This window comes from Helicoverpa zea, chromosome 5, assembly GCF_022581195.2.
Source record: "Helicoverpa zea isolate HzStark_Cry1AcR chromosome 5, ilHelZeax1.1, whole genome shotgun sequence".
Lineage (NCBI taxonomy): Eukaryota > Metazoa > Arthropoda > Insecta > Lepidoptera > Noctuidae > Helicoverpa > Helicoverpa zea.
The window spans coordinates 4,262,704-4,282,275 of NC_061456.1; the positions used below are offsets into that span (position 1 = coordinate 4,262,704).

The 19,572-nt window shown below is 37.1% G+C and overlaps 2 protein-coding genes across 3 annotated transcripts in view; one reads left to right on the forward strand and one right to left on the reverse strand.

Moving 5' to 3' along the window:
- The window catches only part of LOC124630750 (dedicator of cytokinesis protein 3), a 60,724-nt gene that overhangs the window by 8,121 nt on the left and 33,031 nt on the right, over positions 1 to 19,572 (forward strand). The window lies entirely within an intron of this gene.
- On the reverse strand, positions 10 to 15,720 carry LOC124630751 (innexin inx3). 2 transcript variants are annotated; one of them, XR_006984445.1, is made up of 10 exons: positions 15,451 to 15,720; positions 11,137 to 11,326; positions 4,757 to 4,953; positions 4,350 to 4,472; positions 3,983 to 4,078; positions 3,643 to 3,753; positions 3,294 to 3,430; positions 2,969 to 3,116; positions 2,203 to 2,839; positions 10 to 1,252 (listed from the first exon to the last, which is right to left on the reverse strand). XR_006984445.1 is itself a non-coding variant. In XM_047164732.1 (9 exons), exons 2-9 carry the CDS (start codon positions 11,297 to 11,299, stop codon positions 2,654 to 2,656), a joined length of 1,161 nt encoding a protein of 386 aa, XP_047020688.1. In that variant the 5' UTR covers positions 11,300 to 11,326; positions 15,451 to 15,720; the 3' UTR covers positions 2,179 to 2,653. The 2 variants fall into 2 exon arrangements, 1 of the variants encoding a protein (XP_047020688.1); XM_047164732.1 differs by lacking the exon at positions 10 to 1,252 and having other exon boundaries at positions 2,179 to 2,839.

Genomic DNA, 19,572 nt, shown 5'->3' on the forward strand with positions numbered 1-19,572 from the left:
ACCAAAATGTAATTATTTGAAGTAATTTATTACCAAATATAATGTAGACAATGTAACACATTGAAAAATGATTGTTGCAGTCTCAGAGATATTACGTAGGAAGTAAGGCAGCTTCGTTTACAAACTACAAAACATTTTATATAGGAATGGCATAGTAATAATTAAAAACTAGTAAATACACGGCAAATTGCAAAATTCGAGTTCCATTGAAACACTGCTCTAGTGCATGGAAGACATTTTTTAGAGATTCCGAGAAAGTTATTCAAAAAATATCATTTCATTCACACATATCTATTATAATAGTGCATGACTCAATCTTATTCTATAATGTTTGAGATACGTTGAGAATCGTGGCCTTTCCCTTCTGGACATCTTATTAATGGCACATTTGGAACAATTTATGAGTATAATGTATTCACTTCAAACTTATAGATACACGTACCTTGATTATATCCATTCACGCTTCATACATAGTTTTGATTTTCTAGTACCAAATATACTTTTGATATCAATCGCGAGATTGAAGTAACATTATATAAAATTCGACTATCAGCAGATACCCACGCAGCTCATACACATGATAGTAACCCTATTAGTTACATTATAACTTCAAAATATTTACTAAATCAATGGAACAAAAGAAAAGCACGTATAAAATATTCTAATCAATATAATGTCTACTTAATTGTAAATGAAAGACTTAATTTTAAAGTCGATATGTGTATTCTGAAGCATTGTTATAGTTTTTAATAAACTACTAACTCACTGAATGTTTCATATCAAATATATATCAATATTAGAGACCAGCCTGTTTATTATAATATTTCATACAGTTCATAATCACTTATTTAATTTCATTAAAAATGCATAGCTATGGCCTTAATATTATATCATCCTTATCGATACAAAGAAAAGAAAAACATAAACTACTAAAATTAAAAATGTCTTCTATATCTCACGTCTGAAGTTACTCGCAGCACAGTATGGACAAGTTATTGAATTAAATATTATTATAACATTTAATGATGGAAAATTAAATATAAATACATAGTCGCAACGTGTCCAGACCACATTTGCTTGTAACCTCATTTATTTGCATAATATCCTAATAGAAAAAGATACATTATACTTAAAATAGAAATGAATGTATACTTTGTATGTACTTTAAATATCAATTGCATTTATCTGCGAGTCGCTTCGAACTTATAGAACTAAACTTGGAAGTTAAATGTTATTGAGAAAAAAGTGAATGCTTTGATTATATATATGTCTAGATGGAGTGTCACCATACAATCCCAACAAAGAAGCAGAGACAAAATTGTTATGCATGTGTGCGTGTAGGTGTCATTTTACACTGCGCGTTGACGTAAATAATGATACCAGCTACTACGATTCTCCCATTAATAATGAAAAAAAAATAGACTAATTAAATAAGTTTGTATACATAGTGTTATTCTGTTTAACTATAACTTTATAGAAAATTGAACCTTGCTTGGCACTGCTCCTTTTATAAGTCTTCAGCGCCCTATCTTGTCGACAGTACTCATGTCCTTGCTGCGGAAGTGATCGGAACACACTACGGTATTTTTTGTTGGTGTCCACATCACATCTCCGCGGCTTTTTTTAATGCAGTCTATCCACTGACTCCTAACAATAGGATTACTTGGAATTCTATTAAAAAATGATGTTACGCTGATGACCATAATTTACTAATCAAATAATAGTAGATAATATTTGGGAGAATCAGAAAATGTCTATCTGAGCAATAAAAATATAAATTATACCTATTATTTTTTTGCGCAATGCTTAAAAAAATATCCTTTATACATAACATAAACACGTGAAGTTGGGAAAATGAAAAACAGAAACTGGCAACACTGATACAAAATGGCGTGATTTAGTAAACATAATTACAAAAAACAACTATTTATTTTCTGGGTCAGTTACCGATGATAGGTGATGTTATTGGCACTTTTTAGCCTTCCTTTATAATTCCGGCAGACTTTAATTGCACATGTCGTCATTTTATCTCTGTTATTTGTATTTTAGTTAGCGCGCGTAATACGTTTTGACAGTTAAGCGGCACGATCTGTTCTGATTGACAGGAAAGCTCCTGTCGATGAACAGTACATCGACATTTTTTTCCACGCTTGCGCGCACTCGACGCTACATCTAGACATATATATAATCAAAGAGTGAATGTTGCTTATTCGCATAGTCGTAGTACCACAGCAAATGCCATAATCGTAACAAAGTGCTTACTTATGTTAATCGAAATTTGTCAACAATTTTATACTAATTATACAAATCGTATAGGGTTTCACTTAATTTAAAGCTCAAGGCAAAAAAGGCAATTGTTGTCTTACTTAAACAGGTAAAATAAGGAATGTCATGGTCATTCATGTCGTTGGAACTGAATTTCTTACATTACTGCGAATGAGCGTTACAGTTATAAAAACACAATACACTGCGTTCTACACTTTCTACATAGAAAGTAGTCTCAGATACAAGAATTGAGAGGAATAGCGAAATGATTGTATAGGAATCACATTGCTGAATATTCTCAAGAGTCGTATTCGAGACAAAATTTCGTACATTTTCTAGAACAATTTTTCTGGGGGTGTTGTGTATTGCCTTAGCTCAGTCTCACAACTTACGTCTCTGTTTCCTTGGCGTACTTGTCAATGTTGGGGTAGATGGGGGCCATCTCGAGAGTGGAAGGGGCTGAGGGTGCGTTGGAGTTCATGTGCAGCCTTCGAGAGAGCTCGTCTAGCACCTCGCCGAATACACGGAGTGACATATTCTGGCCGAGCAGGTGAAGAAGTAGGAAGTCTCCCACCTAAAAATACGAAGCATTTTATTAGAAATATCACCTTATCTATCACCTTATCACCAATCTATATCACCTTAGGTTAGTTTTATAAGTCATCAGTATACTTTTGTAGGTCTTCATAGCTTCAAAACGTACCTGAGTTTTCCTAACGAGTGACTCGACTCCAGCCGGAGTTCCGAAACGGAATCGTCTCTTCAGGATCGTCTCGCGGGTGCTTGGCAATAGGATTACTGCTGCAGAGTAGACCAGAGCCAATCCGCTCACCACCGATAGGATGATAAACCTGAAATAAGTTATGAAATTAGTACACGCATATAAAGAATTTCTTTAATAGCTGCAGACAATCTTGATACAAGTGTCGCTTTAATTGTGCACTTAACCCACAAACATTATCTTAATTCCCAAAACACATTAGCGTTGTATGAAATCATGCAACTAAAGTAAATGGAGGTCAACTTACCAGAACCACAGGAAGATGAAAATCTTCTCATTGAGGATATTCAAGGCTAGCACACAGAGAGCGTCGTGTTTCTGGATCGTTCCAGAAGCACCGAATTTGTGGAATGTACACTTTGTTATTCTTGGAAAGACTTCAATCTGAAAGTACAAGTTTCATTAAGTATTTTATAGGTAGCCAGACACATTACCAATGCTTAAAATGTGGGACTGTTAATGCAGTCAGTAAGTATGATAATTTGTAGATCAATGTAAGCTACTATTCCGAATATTTCGCCGTTTTACAGGTTAGAATTGCAACATGTATGTATGTGATTCTATCTATAAATAATGCAGTTATAAAATACACTTACCATAGGGTCAGTTCGTTGCTCCTGGTTCATGTTCGAAAACCTAACGACATCAGTTCCATAAGTCAAGAAGGCACCACCGAGGAATGTGTCCAAGAAGAATATGTTGCCAACCTGTAAAAATGTATAAAACATATTATAATAAGATAACGATGACCATAGCACGACTACAGTGGACTCTTCTCTATGTATCATTTAATTACTAAGTTGTTTTGTTTGATATTTTCGCCACGCCTCCCATTATGTAGGGTTTAATCTAAGTAGGCGATCTGAAGCTGTAGGACAATGCACCACAACTTCTCACATCGTGACGGTATTGCACGTCTTCTGAGTAGGTACTCACCACATTGATGAAGTTCATAATCTCACAGAAGAAGTAACCAAAGGAATAAGTGTTGTGCATGTGTCTAGTATCCACCAAATACTGGACAAGGCGATTCTGTAACACAAAAAAAAAAACATATATTAGTCTACGAATTATGTAGTAGCAAAGTCTGCAGGAGTATTACATAATAGACGTCCCAGGCTCAGTTAATTTGTCTTATTAGGGACGTTCATCAAGTTTCATTAGTATCGGGACTTATCTCAATTGTACCACTTTATTAAGAAACAAGATACCTATATTGGCCTTATTAATGTACTGGCACTATCTGTTTGTTATTCTGGTTGCGCAGGAATTGGGAACATTCAAGGAATGATGTAAAACTCACCAGACGATTGTTCTTATCGTCAGCAATGGTGGCAGCGGTACCACGTATGCCATCAGAGATCATGCGGATTTTGCCTTCTTCCCAGTTCTTCCAAACCCAATGGGGCACGTAGAACAGCAGACCCTGGAAAATTAGGTTAATTGACAATTAGTGCAAATATAATAATTTATATGACAAAGTCCATTCAATATGTATAGGTTCATAAGTATAGAAATTACGCGATTGTACTGCAAACCTGTTTCTAGCAACAAAAACTTAAACGGCAGCAAGCCACCAGGTTTACTCAGTCGGAGAAAAATTACATCATACTTCACGTTACGCAATACGGAGACCTCTCGATCGAGCATAAAGAAATCTTTGCAATATTGTGATCGGAAATTAATCACGATTGGAAAAAGAAATCTTACCTGGAAGAACAGCATGAAAGGCACCCACTGGTAGTAGGCATGGATGCGTTTCTCTTCTAAATAGTCATTGCCAAGGCCGGGATGTGCCACAGCCTTGGAGTTGGAATTCGGAAGTGTGAACGTGTAGGTGATCCAGCAATAGGTGTTGAGTACGTGGGCAGGGATCGCACCGTCGTTGATACATGAGATCGGCTCGCCTGGAAGGAAATAGACGATAAAGTTTTTTTATGCATCCTTAAGTAGGTAGACCTACGCTTTGTCGTCTTCTATTTCTGTACCGTTTCCAATGGAAATATTATTCATAAATTAGAAGTCCCCTTACTAGAAACATACACGTGTATATGCAAAACACAACTCTGAATTTCCAAGTACAGACCATTCATGGTAAAAACTAAAAAATGTTTTTGTCCTGGTGTCCAAGAATTAATACTTTTATAAAGTGCGAAACCAAAAACCGCAGTTTAAGTTGCGAAAGTCAGTTGATCCCCAACCGAGCACGTAAGCAAATCGTGTTCTGTGGTTTTTACCTGACGTGGATTAAATGTAAGTCGTGATGACTCACTGTTCCGCAATTTAGGGTAACTTGTAGGTTTTTTTTCCTTAAAAGTTTTATAAAAATAAATTTCCAAGTTTTGACCCATGAGTCAGTTCACGAGTAGACAAGTTATGTGTTTACTGTTATGTTTAGTCGATGCTATAACACCATGCTCATTATTATTAATGTCAGGCCTTGAAGGGCCCTGCGGTACTTCGCTTCGGGATACGTACGCGGAATTATATTTAGATAAATAATATTGCTGTATGGCCGTGACATTGCAACAACGGTTTGCGGATGACGCTAATATCGACTGTAATAGTGCATCTGCCCATCAGGCTGTCGGAATTGCCGACCGTGATTTAAATCACCTTGCTCGTGGAGAGGGCTGTGGTCCTCTGTTATGAGTTCCTGTTATCGGTTTAAAAATAAAACAGTCCACATTATCATGTGCTAAAGTTTTGCATCGCATTGCATCTCAAGAGCGGAGCTTGTTTTAAAAATATAACACCGTCGATGATCACTTTCAACTCGTTTGGCATTCAAATATTATATCTCTACTAAATGTAGACAAATGAGAATTACATTTTGTCCTATTAAATTCAGTTATTAATTAGAGCTGGTCAGTCTTGGATAACGTATTTGCCACACACAATGATAGCACGTGGATACAGGTAGGTACGTATATACGGTACAACGTTTACCTACTTTACAATGTGAGGTGTGACCAGCTTGCAAAATAACGGATGCTGTAGGTAAAGCCCTGGGAAATTCACGTTTTAACCAGATATATCTCATGATTTACCTGCACAATCTGGTTTCCTTATAGGAAAACATCGGTATTCAATATCATTGATGGATCTTAATGAAAAATGATTGCATGATGATAAATAATTAGTGTTTAATAAACAAAGCAAACGTTTCCTCAAAACAATTGCGCTCTATTAATAACAGATATTACATAACAAGAACAAAGTTCTTAGCAAAATTTCTAAAGAAATAGAAATTCCGATGAGTCCAAATATCAAAGTTTGCATTTAGAGAGGTCATTTGACATTTCGAAATATTGTATCATATAAATACCGTTAAGTCTGACTCAACAGCCGAGGTGTCGAATTGACTAGTCACATGCTTGCTAATTGCTCCATAACGAGCACTTACAATAATAATTGTTAGTGCATTTATCATCGTCTTGAGAATCTCAAACGGACATACAAATAAGAATGACTTAACAACTCACGAGATGACATTTATAACTGGAGGGTAGATAGAAAGTACGAGATTGTTATTGCAGATGTCTGTATCTAAAAAGTCTGTAAGACTGAGTTTAGATGGAATAAACTGATAATAGTTTAAAAATATGACTCAGAGTCGAAGACAAAAAATTTAAAAGCTGCCGTTTATGACAAATAAAGCCACTGAATAGCAGTCTTCTTTATCGCGGCAGTGCATTGACTTCATAAATTCTTACAATCGAGAGAAATCGCAAGCGACACACAACTGCAATATAATAGCGACTAACAGTCTCGTGCACATCAACAAATTACCTTTCCAATGCTGTTACTGTTATCGCATAGCTATTCAAGTTATGCTAATTCTAAGTTACTCTAAGTATTGTACTTAACAGTTTACGATAAGAATATAAAACGGTTCTATCAGTAGTACCCTGAAAATACTCGTTTTGCTGTGATTGGTTATTACTGGGTCATGGTGAGCAGGGCTGTATGAGACTTTAGATATACATTTTATATAAACATACCCACATATGCTCGTTTATGCGGACAAAAATATTAATTTTAATGCAGAATTAAGAATTGAGGTCATAACGTTAAACATTGTTCGTAATATTGTACACAATTGCACAATCCCTGGTACTGTCAGTTTTGTGTCCTACCAAAATTATGTAGCTATTGTTTCCATACCTACAAGGTTTTATCTCACAGCGCATCCCATTTGCAATCCAAATTCTGATAAAATATTGAATGTGACTCATTAAAAGTTAGTTAGTTAAGTGTTAGCTTGATGATAATGCATTATGACATGTTGCCCACATCCGTTGTCGGATTAAAAGGAAAAATATTTTATAGTGAATAATCAAAAGGTATTTTCAGGTCACCTGCTAAGTGGTAATACAAAAGCTCGTTAGTGATTTCTCACGGCGTGATGCATAGTAACAAGTACGAGTAGCAGTGTTATCGTGGCTAACGAGCGCTGTTATGATTACCAACACCTGAGCAACAAATGTGATTGTTCAGCCTGCATGTAGGGCAAAATATCACGGACTGCAACGTTGCAATAAACTCCATATGGACTGCTGACTAACTACCTATGAGACAAAGTGCGCTGAGTACGTGACCTACGCAAGGAACCTGGACGCTTTAGTATGCAGGTTCATTTGATATTACTATTGTTGGATGGTACCTAGTGTTGGAAAGTTACAAACAATGAGCTACGCCCTAATGACCTATTAAGAGTCTTCGAGCCGTGTAAATTACTAGTATACCTGTACGTAATTGTTTATTTTAGAATTCGAACTGTCAGACCTCGTTTCTCTGTTGACTAATGGACGCTAAATATATTTGTAAAGGTAAATATAGCCGCAACTAATTTGTCTGAAATCTAATTGTCTGTCACGAACTGGTGAATAACCTGTGCAAATAAGGAAAACAAATAATAGTAGTTGAAGAATTAACCAGAATAATGCTTAATTTAGAGATGAGGAAACTTCAAGTTAAATGATAATCTACTTTGCATTTAAAAACAAATCGTGCAATGCAAAAGACAATAAGGTATATGGGATCAATACTTAAAACCTTGAACATTTCACATGTAAATGCTTTATCTAGGAACCACGATCTTTGCTCAATAGCTTATTGGCTTCAATCACTCACACAGCAATGATCATCAGAGGGTTAATAAGTATAAGTTACAAGTGGCTATTAAGCAGTAGTTTGTTAGTGTTAGTGGCTCATCGAATGGGGAGCATGCGATAACGTCTAATGTAAACATCGTTTGTTCTACCGGTTCGCTTGAACACTTTTTAAAGTCACGTACTCTTTACATAATATCGCGTAATGAGGATCTTCTATCGGCTTCAGACTAATTATATTCGATTCCTATATCTAGAACTAGTTAACTTGTAACTTGAACAACGTGCGCAAAGATTAACTTATCCCACCAATACAAGAAGTTCATGTGAAAGATGCTACTGAGTTTAAAACTTTTGTCAATGCAATCCAAACTCCTAAATATAGACCAGATGATATCTATTAACTTGTATGCCAAAGGCATTCGATCATGCTAGTTCATCATATCGCATCATTAACACATATCGTTAGGTAATTGGGGATAATGCTCCTAATGTGTACGAGACGTTTAACGACTGTTTATGGCATTTATCACGTGTTTGATAACTAACCAGCTTGTCTTGAACTCGTCCAGATGTGTTTTATGAGTTATGACTAACACTTGAAATGATTTAAAGTGCGCGATATAAGTTTCAGAAGTCGGAACTCGATAGCTAAATATTATTCAATTGATAACATTCAAAGTTACGATACTATTCAGTATTAAGATTTTACGCGAGCTTACGAATGGTAAAGCTAGGTCGCTAATGTTCCATTGAAAGCTGTAAACACTCTTAAGATAGTGGAAGTTGAATAATAAAGATAAGCTAACAGAGTTTTATAAATAGCAGTCCGTGAATTATGGGAAGGATTTCCACAGGATTTCACTAGTAGTATTACGCAAACTTCCGCAATAAAATCTATTTATAAATAAACTCCAACGTGTAGTGTAAACAGGAGCATTAACACGTTTTACATTGTATTTGACTTTGAACTGTAAAATTGTGTAAAACTTCAGCCAACCGTGAGCTGCCATGACCCCAAGTTTTCTATGTTCATGTGATCTGTTGACACAAATATTTTTTTGGTGATCGCACTGTATTTTATACTTAACGACAACAGAACATTTAAAATGATATCTAAATTCAAATTAACCATGCAATGCTATAAATACCCGAATTAGGAATTATGTCACGCAGGAAGGTCGGTCTTCTCATTGACATCTAGAGGTTAAAATATAGATAGCCCAATGTTAAATTAATGGCTAAACGCAATAATTTTGTATCCATTGAAGTGATTGCGACAAATGAAAAAAGTGTCTGTTTAAAACCAGGAACAATGACTGTTGTGACGGTTTCATGTATAACAATGTTCAAGCCAGTCACAGTGAAGACAGTTTTTTTAGACTTTAGATATGCAAAGATGCATACGCTGCGCATGGTATAGCTGGACGCCTACGCAAATCTCTATGCACAAACTTTCCACAATCGTTCCAATCAAACACTTGTTGCCCAATACATAATCTTGTGTGCTCTGCAGTTCACTGACCCGTTTCGCTCTACTGAATTGAATCTTATCACGTACGTTTACGGCTGTGTATATGTTTGTACAAACAATTTGTCATGACGTCTCAATTTGGGTAACTGTTACACACACGGTGTTCCTGTTCTGAACAATGACCTGAAAATGATTCACACTTTTACGGTAGTTACGAGATCAGACGAGACGGACTGTTATACTGTTTAGATGCTTTGTGTTATTCGGTCTTTGGGTTAGTGTCTAGGTCATATTTTGCATCTTTTGAACACAAACGTTTGTAATTAGTAGTTTTAATGAGCTTTCACTACTCTCAGTTGCCGGGGCTACTTTCACGTACGTGACGAAGAATTTTTTTGTGTCAGAAGTTCTTTAATATTGCTTATTCAGTTACTACACAATTAAATAATTTCATAATTGCATTATTCTCATGCTTGTAATATGAAGTAAAGTAAAATAAGTAGTTGTCCATTGGTTTGCAAACTTGATTGTCTTTTAAGGCCCTTTGAACTCTGAATAAGCAAGTGTGTGACGTTCGTCATAAGTTTACTCATTGTAACTACTAAAAGCACAATTGCATTTTCTACGTTGAGGTCATATAAAATCTACCTGCATAAGTATGAACAGTTAAATAAATAGCCAATTGTGCCTACTAGAATTATTTGCCACAAGTCCATTTAATAACAAAACAATGACAAATGTATTTGAAGTGAGGTTTCTAGCTAAAGATAAACAATTCAATATTAAAATATTCATTCAACTATTAAAGCAACAAGTTCATAATCCACTGCGCATGAAGCAAGGGGAATAATTAAGTAAGATCCATAATTAGTTGGTGCATACAGTCACAGGTTTTCATGGGAACAAACTTCCCTTGAATTCAATGAGTAAAAAGGAAAAACGATCGGCGGAGTTTGCGATTATCTAATTAGTTCTATTGTTCATTTCCTGGGTTTGTTAGGTATTTGTTGGTACTTTGCATTCATATGTTTCAAACGTTTGATAATAACAATTCTCAGTAATATTTTATCTCCATAACGCAACAAAAAATGTCCTGATTATTAAAAAACTATGTCCGTTTATGGTCATAACCATCTCTATACATTTACCAAGACAGTTCTGCGTCATAAAGTCTAGAATTTAAAGACAATACACATAGATGAGCTGTAACAGGTTGGTCTTCCATCGTCTGCCTGTCTAGCAATGCGACAATGACCCATATCCCGTTTACGACTTCCGCGGGCAAATCACTAGCTGATACAAGCCATAGTCTAGCATTACCATATCAATATGATGTTGCCTTACACACTCCTTTTGTTCGAAACGTATATATTCCTGCCTAACAATGCGCCGAGAGTGAAGTTAGATGTCAACGAATAGTTAAGCAAAAATCCTGGTGTTTCACAAGGAACTATTTTTGGTTCCTAGTGAAATTGATGTCAAAATACTAAGAACGAACTTACCAATAAGATTATTAGCGGTTACAAGTATACAGCACAGGAACAATATGGCTGATGTGATGCGATAGTGCATTCTGAACACCATGTTGTCTATGACAGCCTTGTCGATGAGGTAGCGGACCTTCACAAAGCCCGCCACCGATGACACCAAGCCAAATACCGCCATCTTGAATGTGTTTGTTTACTTCGTTGTCTGAAACAAGAAAAATAACAAATGAAAATCTAGCCAAACCTGCATTTGCATTATACATTCTTGTTTCGCATTCGGGACTGTAACTGAATTTTAAAACAATGTTTTCATTTACGTTTCAACAACAGTAGACTGTCCAAGCAACCCTTTGTCTTTATTAGAACATCGCAACATCAGCCACAAAAGACTACTATAAATACATCGACGCGTCTTTACTAACTTCGTGACAAGTACCGTACGCCACCCATACGAAATTAGAACTTAAATGGTTAACTTTATTAGTGTTTTGATTCTCTACCAATGTGCGTAACAGCTGTGCCGACACGCCCGCGCTCGTTCTCATGTCTTCATTTTCATGTAAACATTGGCTTTATACGTTTATATCTTAAATCGATAAACAGTTATGTGATGAGACCGGAATCCATGTCTATTAGGGCTGGTCTTCTCAAGCGATGACCTCAAACATAATTCAACATTGTAGCTACCTTTCGCCCACGCTTTGTAAGTCGGGTCCATTGGTTTTTTATAAACCAATATTTTTTCTTCGAGTTTAACTCCACGTGTAAATATGTGGTCGCCGTATTGACTTTTATACTTTACTGAGAATGGTTGTGTTCATTTTGGTCTATTGCCGTAGGATGTGTACAAATGAATGAATGGTTACAGCAGTCTAGTAGACAACGCATGATAAATGGATCTAACCTTGACGACTTCTTGATCCCGTTCCTACGCGGTGTCGCTTCTACATCTGTTATTTAGGTCGCTCGCAGGGGGCAATGCTATTAATTAATGATTGAAATTTGTTATGAAATCAGCTCGGAGAAGAGTGTCTATTAACTGTTATTGATAGAATTTAATATGTGTCGGGTCCGTTGAGTTCCTATCATGCATGTGAATAAATGTGATAGTCATCATAACGTTAATGTTTATGTCAGCTTACACAGATATTGCACGTTACTCGCGCAATAAATTCTGTATTATGGCAGACATGTTGAATGAAACGAGTCATTTTTAACTATTTTGCTAACATAATCGTAACCGTGTTAGGATGGAGTGCGGTGGAGGCGATGTTGCGCTGGCGCAGGGCATGTGGCGGGTCGTCGACCGGCCGCTGTTCGTGCGCCTCCTGCGTTTTTAACCTCCCTCCTCCCCCGTGCCCCTCGCTGCTTTACCTCAACCGACCCTGGCTGATGCATCGCTTGGCAACGCGAATTTTACGCGGAAACCAGTTTGGACGACGACAATCCTTACCAAGTTTGTCGCGATTACGACGTCGATTAGGTTTAAAGGATCGTTCATTATTGATATAACTGTGTAATATCATAACAATGCATCTCAAAAGTCTTTAATAGAATTACAATTTGAGTCTTACGATTGCAATTCGCACGTATCTCAATTATTTCTAATCAAATCACAAATATTTGCTTGTGTAGTACGTATTCGGTAAAATGTCGATGCGTCCAGATATTCTTTGAATGATAGATATTTTGAAGACCCCGTTGTTTGCTTACGCCGTGACTGATAATGGAGCAGAGAGGGGGAGAGGCGTACATTCCGCTGTTTATGACATGCGCAGGCGCACAGGCAGTGGCGGGTGGGCTCCGTCCCTGAACCTTTTGTGCCGCTCTTAACTGCATATCCTTGTTCCACTCGCTTGTTACCGCAGACCATTTATCACCGGCACTTCGCCTTGCTAACTCGGCTTTATTATCTTTCGTTATAAATTACTTTGGCTTTTATAGACTCCTCTTTCAAATCAAGACTGAAGCGCTGTGAAGTATATTGCTGACTCATGCATGTCTGCGGGAGTCGATAATTCTTAATCCTGGATATGCATAATTTTCCAGTGTTTATTTGGTGATGAGAGACGTCGTGTAACAATGAATAGATATTAATTGTGATAGTATGTAAAACACTTCCACTTGAACGGTATACCTACACACGTTCAAAGTTAATACAATACTGACTTTCGTGGGAAAGAATCTCAAACCTCTCGTATCGATGGCTCAGTCGGACAATAAGCATTTCATCAGAAAGCGTGTCTAATGACGTGAAACGATTGGTCTGAATATTAGGTAACGTTTGAGATTTGCAGTGCAAGTGAACGGCCCAGTTTGTCGCTTCTGTTGTAATTTACGTCTCAAGACTCGCTCGAGGCGAAGAAACGTACTGATTCAGCCCGGTCGGCTGCTGTCGTCTCGTGTCTGATATAATTAACTCTCATTGACTGCGTTGATTGTTAGTAGAATTCCGTCCCGCATTGTTTACATTGTAGAAAAATAATGTGAAAACACGTGGTACTTATTAACGTAAGTTGAAGAACCAGTGGATGGATACTATTAGTAGCGTCAAGACAAGTCGTGTGTGTATGGGTCATAACATCCGCGGTCAGTATGCCTGCCTTTCGTCATGTTTTGTGTCCATTCATACGGAAATGCGCTTCTAATGTGGACCTGCGGTTGCGTTAATGCGGTCCAGCTTATGTTTCACAGACCTTTAAACTACACGCTCTGATAAAACACATCAATGCATTATTTATCGTCAATATTGCAATTGCAAAGAATTTATATTCTACGGCAATTATTTATTGATGGTTTATCATGATCTGGGGTCAAAGATGCACTTTAGGTTTCTCCGTGGGTTGATAAACAAAACCACGCTTTGTAAAACTTATGCGGGCTAATTGATAGCGCGTGAGCTGCGTAAGCAATGGAGAATATAATAGACTTTCGAACGTGCTTAGTATTTATCAGCATTACTCTGCTATGTCTTTCAGTGCCAAGCGTAAGCATCCAGAATAATTTACTTAAATTCCAATCCTTGAATTCTCAGGATCATTTGAATATGCTAAAACAACTTTGGAGACTGAGAAAGACAAGAATAGCCGTGACTGTACTAGCAATTAGTTTATTTATTATTTTTATATGAGAAATACGAATACTAAACAAGTTTGCAAGTTCAAGGTGTGTTTTAGAGGTTATCGCCAGGCGCTTCGGCGTCATCATGGATGCAGGTGCCGTGGCCGCGCGCCGTGACAAGAATAATATGTGAGACCGGTTAAAGATGCCCCCTTTTGTGGTTCCATACCAAAGAAACTCACACGGTACCAAATGAGAACCCGATAATTTCCTACTCTTTCACGCGTTATTTGAATTTTAAATGTGCTTTACGGTAAATGTTATGAAATCGTATATCACTAAATACTTCAATCTTCTGTATTGACCTTTTTACGCGATCGTCTCTGATAATGACTGCGTGATTAGGAACATTGATGTCATTACATCAGGAATGTCTGCTAAAACTAATTTACTGATCGTAATGTTACAAATTAATAGTGCCTAATTATGTCGCATAAATAATTCACAGATAATGTACCTACCTGTGTAAGTTATTATTAGTACGCGGTCACTCGTATAGTAGGAAATTATTTTCTACAGTCACTTGCTGTGTAATTGTTATTTTGTTTTGTACGCGTACATGTCCGGGTTGCTACAAAATTAAGCGGGCACTGGTTTGATTGTTTTTATTTCTTTATTCACTGTGTCCTTGGCCGGCAGATCTTCAATGAAGTTTCGTGGACCGTGAATTTCGCGTGTTTGGGTACAGGTGTTGCCGTTTCTCATTGAGAATATATGAAAAGTAACTCGTCTATGTAAACTGTAAACATATCATAAAATCCTTATTTTGTGAATCGCAACGTGGTTATTATTAACTTTAAATAACTTAATGTGTAAATATGTTCATCCCTTTGGCTTTGCTTTGTCCATTCTATTCAAATGGAGTTCCCGGTAAATAGAACGGCGTCCCTTTCCCCCTTACTCGCCGCTCAGGTAAACGGGGACACAGCCGCTACCTGTGACCATGAGAAACTTAACACTGACACTTAGAGCCGTCTTTAATTCATAACATCATTACTTTAATATGAATCCATTAATCGTTCGTTCATTACTTACCCGCCGTTCGTACCTTGCAAGACAGCGGGCGGAATAAAAAAGAAATGGGATGACTATGCACAAGGCTTTTGTTGCCGCACATGTATGCTGTCAAACAACATTCCTCGCGTCGTCGATATGAGTTAAGCTCGACTCAATCCATTCCAGTAAGCTTCTGTGACACAACTCACTTACCTTTTAAACCTAACTGTTACTTTCCAGCCACTCCGGTCTCTAAAAAAATATGATCGCAAATCGCTCGTTCTTTGTACACAACACTGATCACAGGCACACTTATAATATGTCTAAAAATACTTTGCTACAATAGTTCAACGTCATTGTATTACAAGGGATATGTCATAGAATATAATGAAGCGAATGGAGTAAAACGAGTGGCAACTGGGGGCCCGCAGCACAGCGCACCAGCTGCTCGTGGGTCGGAAACGTAACTGAACGAACGAGCGCTCGCTCCGATCCGACTCGTATTCGGTGACTCGCGCGGGATTTTACTACCGATGCTTGGCGTCTCTGTTGCGTGCGCGCATCTGTATCCGTCTCTCTCTTCTGCGCGCGACACCCGTACAGCTCGCATATCCGCCGTCTCCTTCTAAAGCTAAAGTGCACAGTAGCCAGTACTGAACGAGTTCGACTCGAGGGTCTTGACTCCGTTGTGGAGGTTTCTCTGAGCAATACTTTTGATCTTTCGTGTCGATTTTTTTGGCGAGATTTTGATGACTGGTTTCGACGAGTGAGGATTGCTCGCGGCTGTTAATTAACACATTTTCGAGCCTTAGTAATTTACTAAGTTGCATTGTTTTATTACTTGTAATCATGTATTTACATTTGATTACATAGTAAAATGGATAAAGCACAATATTCCTCGTTCACGTGTTATTTTACAAAGTATAATTTCAGCTGATCTTGGTGACGGTATATCAGCTGATTATTATTTGAAGCTTCAACAACAATCAGAGAATCGTTCTTACATGTTTTATCGTGACATAAATTATGTTTATTTGACCATTAAAACGTTCCATTAAATTAAAGGAAGAGCGCCCATGGTTTTTTTTCTTAGACCTAAACTTGTCCTATGAATGAAGTGTGTCAGTATTGCTAATTTGAATCAAACTCATTTTATATAACTAATATTTTTGCGCACCAGACCTGACTACAAATTATCCGATGTTCATATTTAGCACAGATATGTAGGCGATATCAGTTTATAAAGGGTCAATTACATGTCTCAGTCATTACGGGTCCGATCTCTGCAAAGCGCTGTCGCGCGATGCAACCTCATTGGACAGGCATGCGACCGTCTACCTGTCCGACTCGATATAAAAAGCTAGATACAGCTGAGATGTGGTTTTACCCGATTGCCCATATTCAGTACTTTAGCACATGATTACGTAACTTTAACAGCGTATCAGAGAGCTGGTTCATTTATTTTTATTTCTAAACCCCTTATAATTTTCAACTTAGCGTCCAAGTTTTTTTGCTGATTCTATAGGATATTGTGAAAATATTGACTGGTCATTCCTTAGACCTTGAGGCGATAATAAAAGTTTGGCTTTGACTTTTAACATATTTTCCTCCTGAAGCTTATTTATCCTTTTACCGTCAAACACCCACTTCCTGATACCATAATTTTATAACATTGCTGTTTTTTAAAGGACTTCCCTCAGATTACAGATTTCCTGTCATCTGCATTACACCATATTTCGTCATTTAGTTACCCTTCCTCGTGGTATTTAGCTATAGCACGGTTTTGAGGAAAGTTTGTATTTTATGGTACAATTTCCATTTTTTTCTAATTTTTTTTTTTAAATACTTACCATTTCTCTTTTCTAATGAGTGCATCATACTTCAGTTTCATTGTACCTATTAAATAATATTGCGGCTCTAAATCACCTATTATTTAACAACTGACCAACTAACTTTTTATATAAAGAAAGGATTACGAAATAATTGTCTAATGAAACGTCGTCGTAACATGATGAAGTTCGATGCGCCGGAGTTGTGCAAAACTTGATTTACCTGTTTGGTCTGTCACGATGAAATCTAGCTTTATTTCTCGTTTCTTTTCGGCTGGGCTAGGAATGTACTAAAAAAAGACTTGACTGGCTATGGTGCCTTTCCATTTGTTAAGATTTTTGCACTAATGTTGTAACTGGTGAAGTTGCTCAGTACCAACATGGCTGTTGAATATGGATTAATAAAATCTTTCGTTTCAAAACTGCAATAAATGTTAACCTTAATTTCATTACTACAGTCCTCTAATTGTTTTGGATGTCCTGTTTTTTCGAATAAGACTAGTTAATCTATAATCCGGCAAGTATCTAAGCATATAATTCATTGTGAATCTATGTTTCCTCACAAAGCGCCATCTATTTAGGGCTTATGTTCTCTTCACATTGAAATAACGTATGTAAATAAGAGCATAAAGTATAAACTTGCTGAGTCGAATTTTACTTTGAATTGAGTATTTTAGTGAATACGAAATGTAAATATTTATTTGTGTTCAATACGATTTTGTAGTAATACGCATTTGGCAATTTTATATACCTAAATATCATAAAGTCACACATAAGAATTTAAAAACATGACACGCGGATTGACAACTTGCAAAAGGTGCTACGATAATATCAGATACCATAATAAAATATTTGCATGATGTCACATCCTGAGATATTGGAAATATTGTCTACGTCATCAAAATGTAAATAGGTAGGCAGTAGTTCGATAATTTTATGGTCTTATATCAACCGTCGATTAGACAGGTCATTCACCTCTGAATATTTAAGTAGGTGGCTATGCTATGTCAATTGGTCGTTGACCATGAGATTGAGGAGAGAATATTCACACTATCTATGCTGGTTCTATTCTTGTACCTTCAATTAAGTTGAATTTGCTGATGGTATATGACTAGCATAATGTCTAGTCATAAGGAGGTATGTTTTTTTTTAAATATCTATATGAAATCATTTAAAGATGACATCAGATTTGTCTGGACAAGTCTTAGAAGTTAGATTTTTGACACACCCTAATTTCGCCGCTTGGGTACATTTGTTAAGCATCATGCGGGCTTAGCACTAAGCAGAATAAAAATAAGCGTGTCGACAGACCAAAACCTGAGAGTAACCCAGACTGTTGACAAAATCCTTGATCCCACGCTCAGTATGCGTTTGCGACTAGACCGACGACGTAACAGTCTACTATAGTTACAAAATCGTCATAATTTATGCATCTAGTGGTATCGACCACGTGCAACAACGTCATTAGTCCATTTCTGCTCAATTCTGAATATCTAATACGCCTCGTCTGCATCATTCACTTACATGACACGATGTACCAGTTATGTAAAAAGAAATCAACAGTTCCTCGGAAGTATCACAAACGTTGAATTCGAAGAAAAGCCTTTACAAATACACGAATCCTGCCCATACAAATGAGTGAAAAATACAGTTACTGCTCAACTGAATGTATGCTAGCATTGAAGAATTTCAAAATGTAGTCGTTGGAATGATTTGCTAAAATCGAGATAGTTATAGTTTTATAAGTGATCTTTGGGATCGGTTTTAAACTTTTAGAATTCTTAGTAGCTCGTGTGCGGGCGACGTGCGGTGACCACCTCCAGACATCAGCCAGTGTCGCTTGAATAACTGGTTTGGTGACCTTTCTGTGTTGCACATTGAACGGACCCATACCATGGATTTATTTAGGCAATCATCAGCCAATAAGAGTTGTGTATTCAAATATTTATTCTTATTAATAGCAGTGAGCTGTTGAGATCTCATGCCAGTTTTTGGGCCTAGGTAACGCTTTTTGCTCGCTAGTGGTTACAGCGTCTTTATAGAAATTCGCACAACTGTAGGTGTGTGCACACAAGTGCAAGTATGCCTCATAACTTCTCAAGTAAGGGGATGACCTCATTATGGTCACATATAACAAGGCTTTACTGATACTGTTTATCAGAATACCAATCTTGCATAATAATATATCTGTGTTGAACAGGCTTAAACAAATTGAAATGTCCTGGAATGTCCCTTCTGTGGGAGAGCTTTTGCAAATACGAGCGAGCCGGTTATTTCGCGCGCATCAAAGGCATTCTATAGGACCACGTGGCTGCGCTATGGAAATTCCTTTGTCAGTCTGGAAGTTCTACAGTTTTGCATAGTTCTTAAACATTACTTGAGCCTTACTTTGTATGATTCATGCTTTAAGTTATGCAGTATGTTATTTTTGACTTAGGTATTGCTATGGAAAAAATAAATATAAGTTTTGAACTTACATAGAAAATCCTGGAGGCTAGACGATATT

Bases quoted from the DNA above. Each gene is read 5' to 3' on its own strand.
- LOC124630751 (XM_047164732.1), bottom strand. From the start codon at position 11,299: ATGGCGGTATTTGGCTTGGTGTCATCGGTGGCGGGCTTTGTGAAGGTC. The intron at 4,473-4,756 runs GTAAGATTTCTT...CTAATTTTCCAG, and splicing joins CTTTCATGCTGTTCTTCCAG to GGTCTGCTGTTCTACGTGCC. The intron at 2,840-2,968 runs GTACGTTTTGAA...TCGTATTTTTAG, and splicing joins CACTCGTTAGGAAAACTCAG to GTGGGAGACTTCCTACTTCT.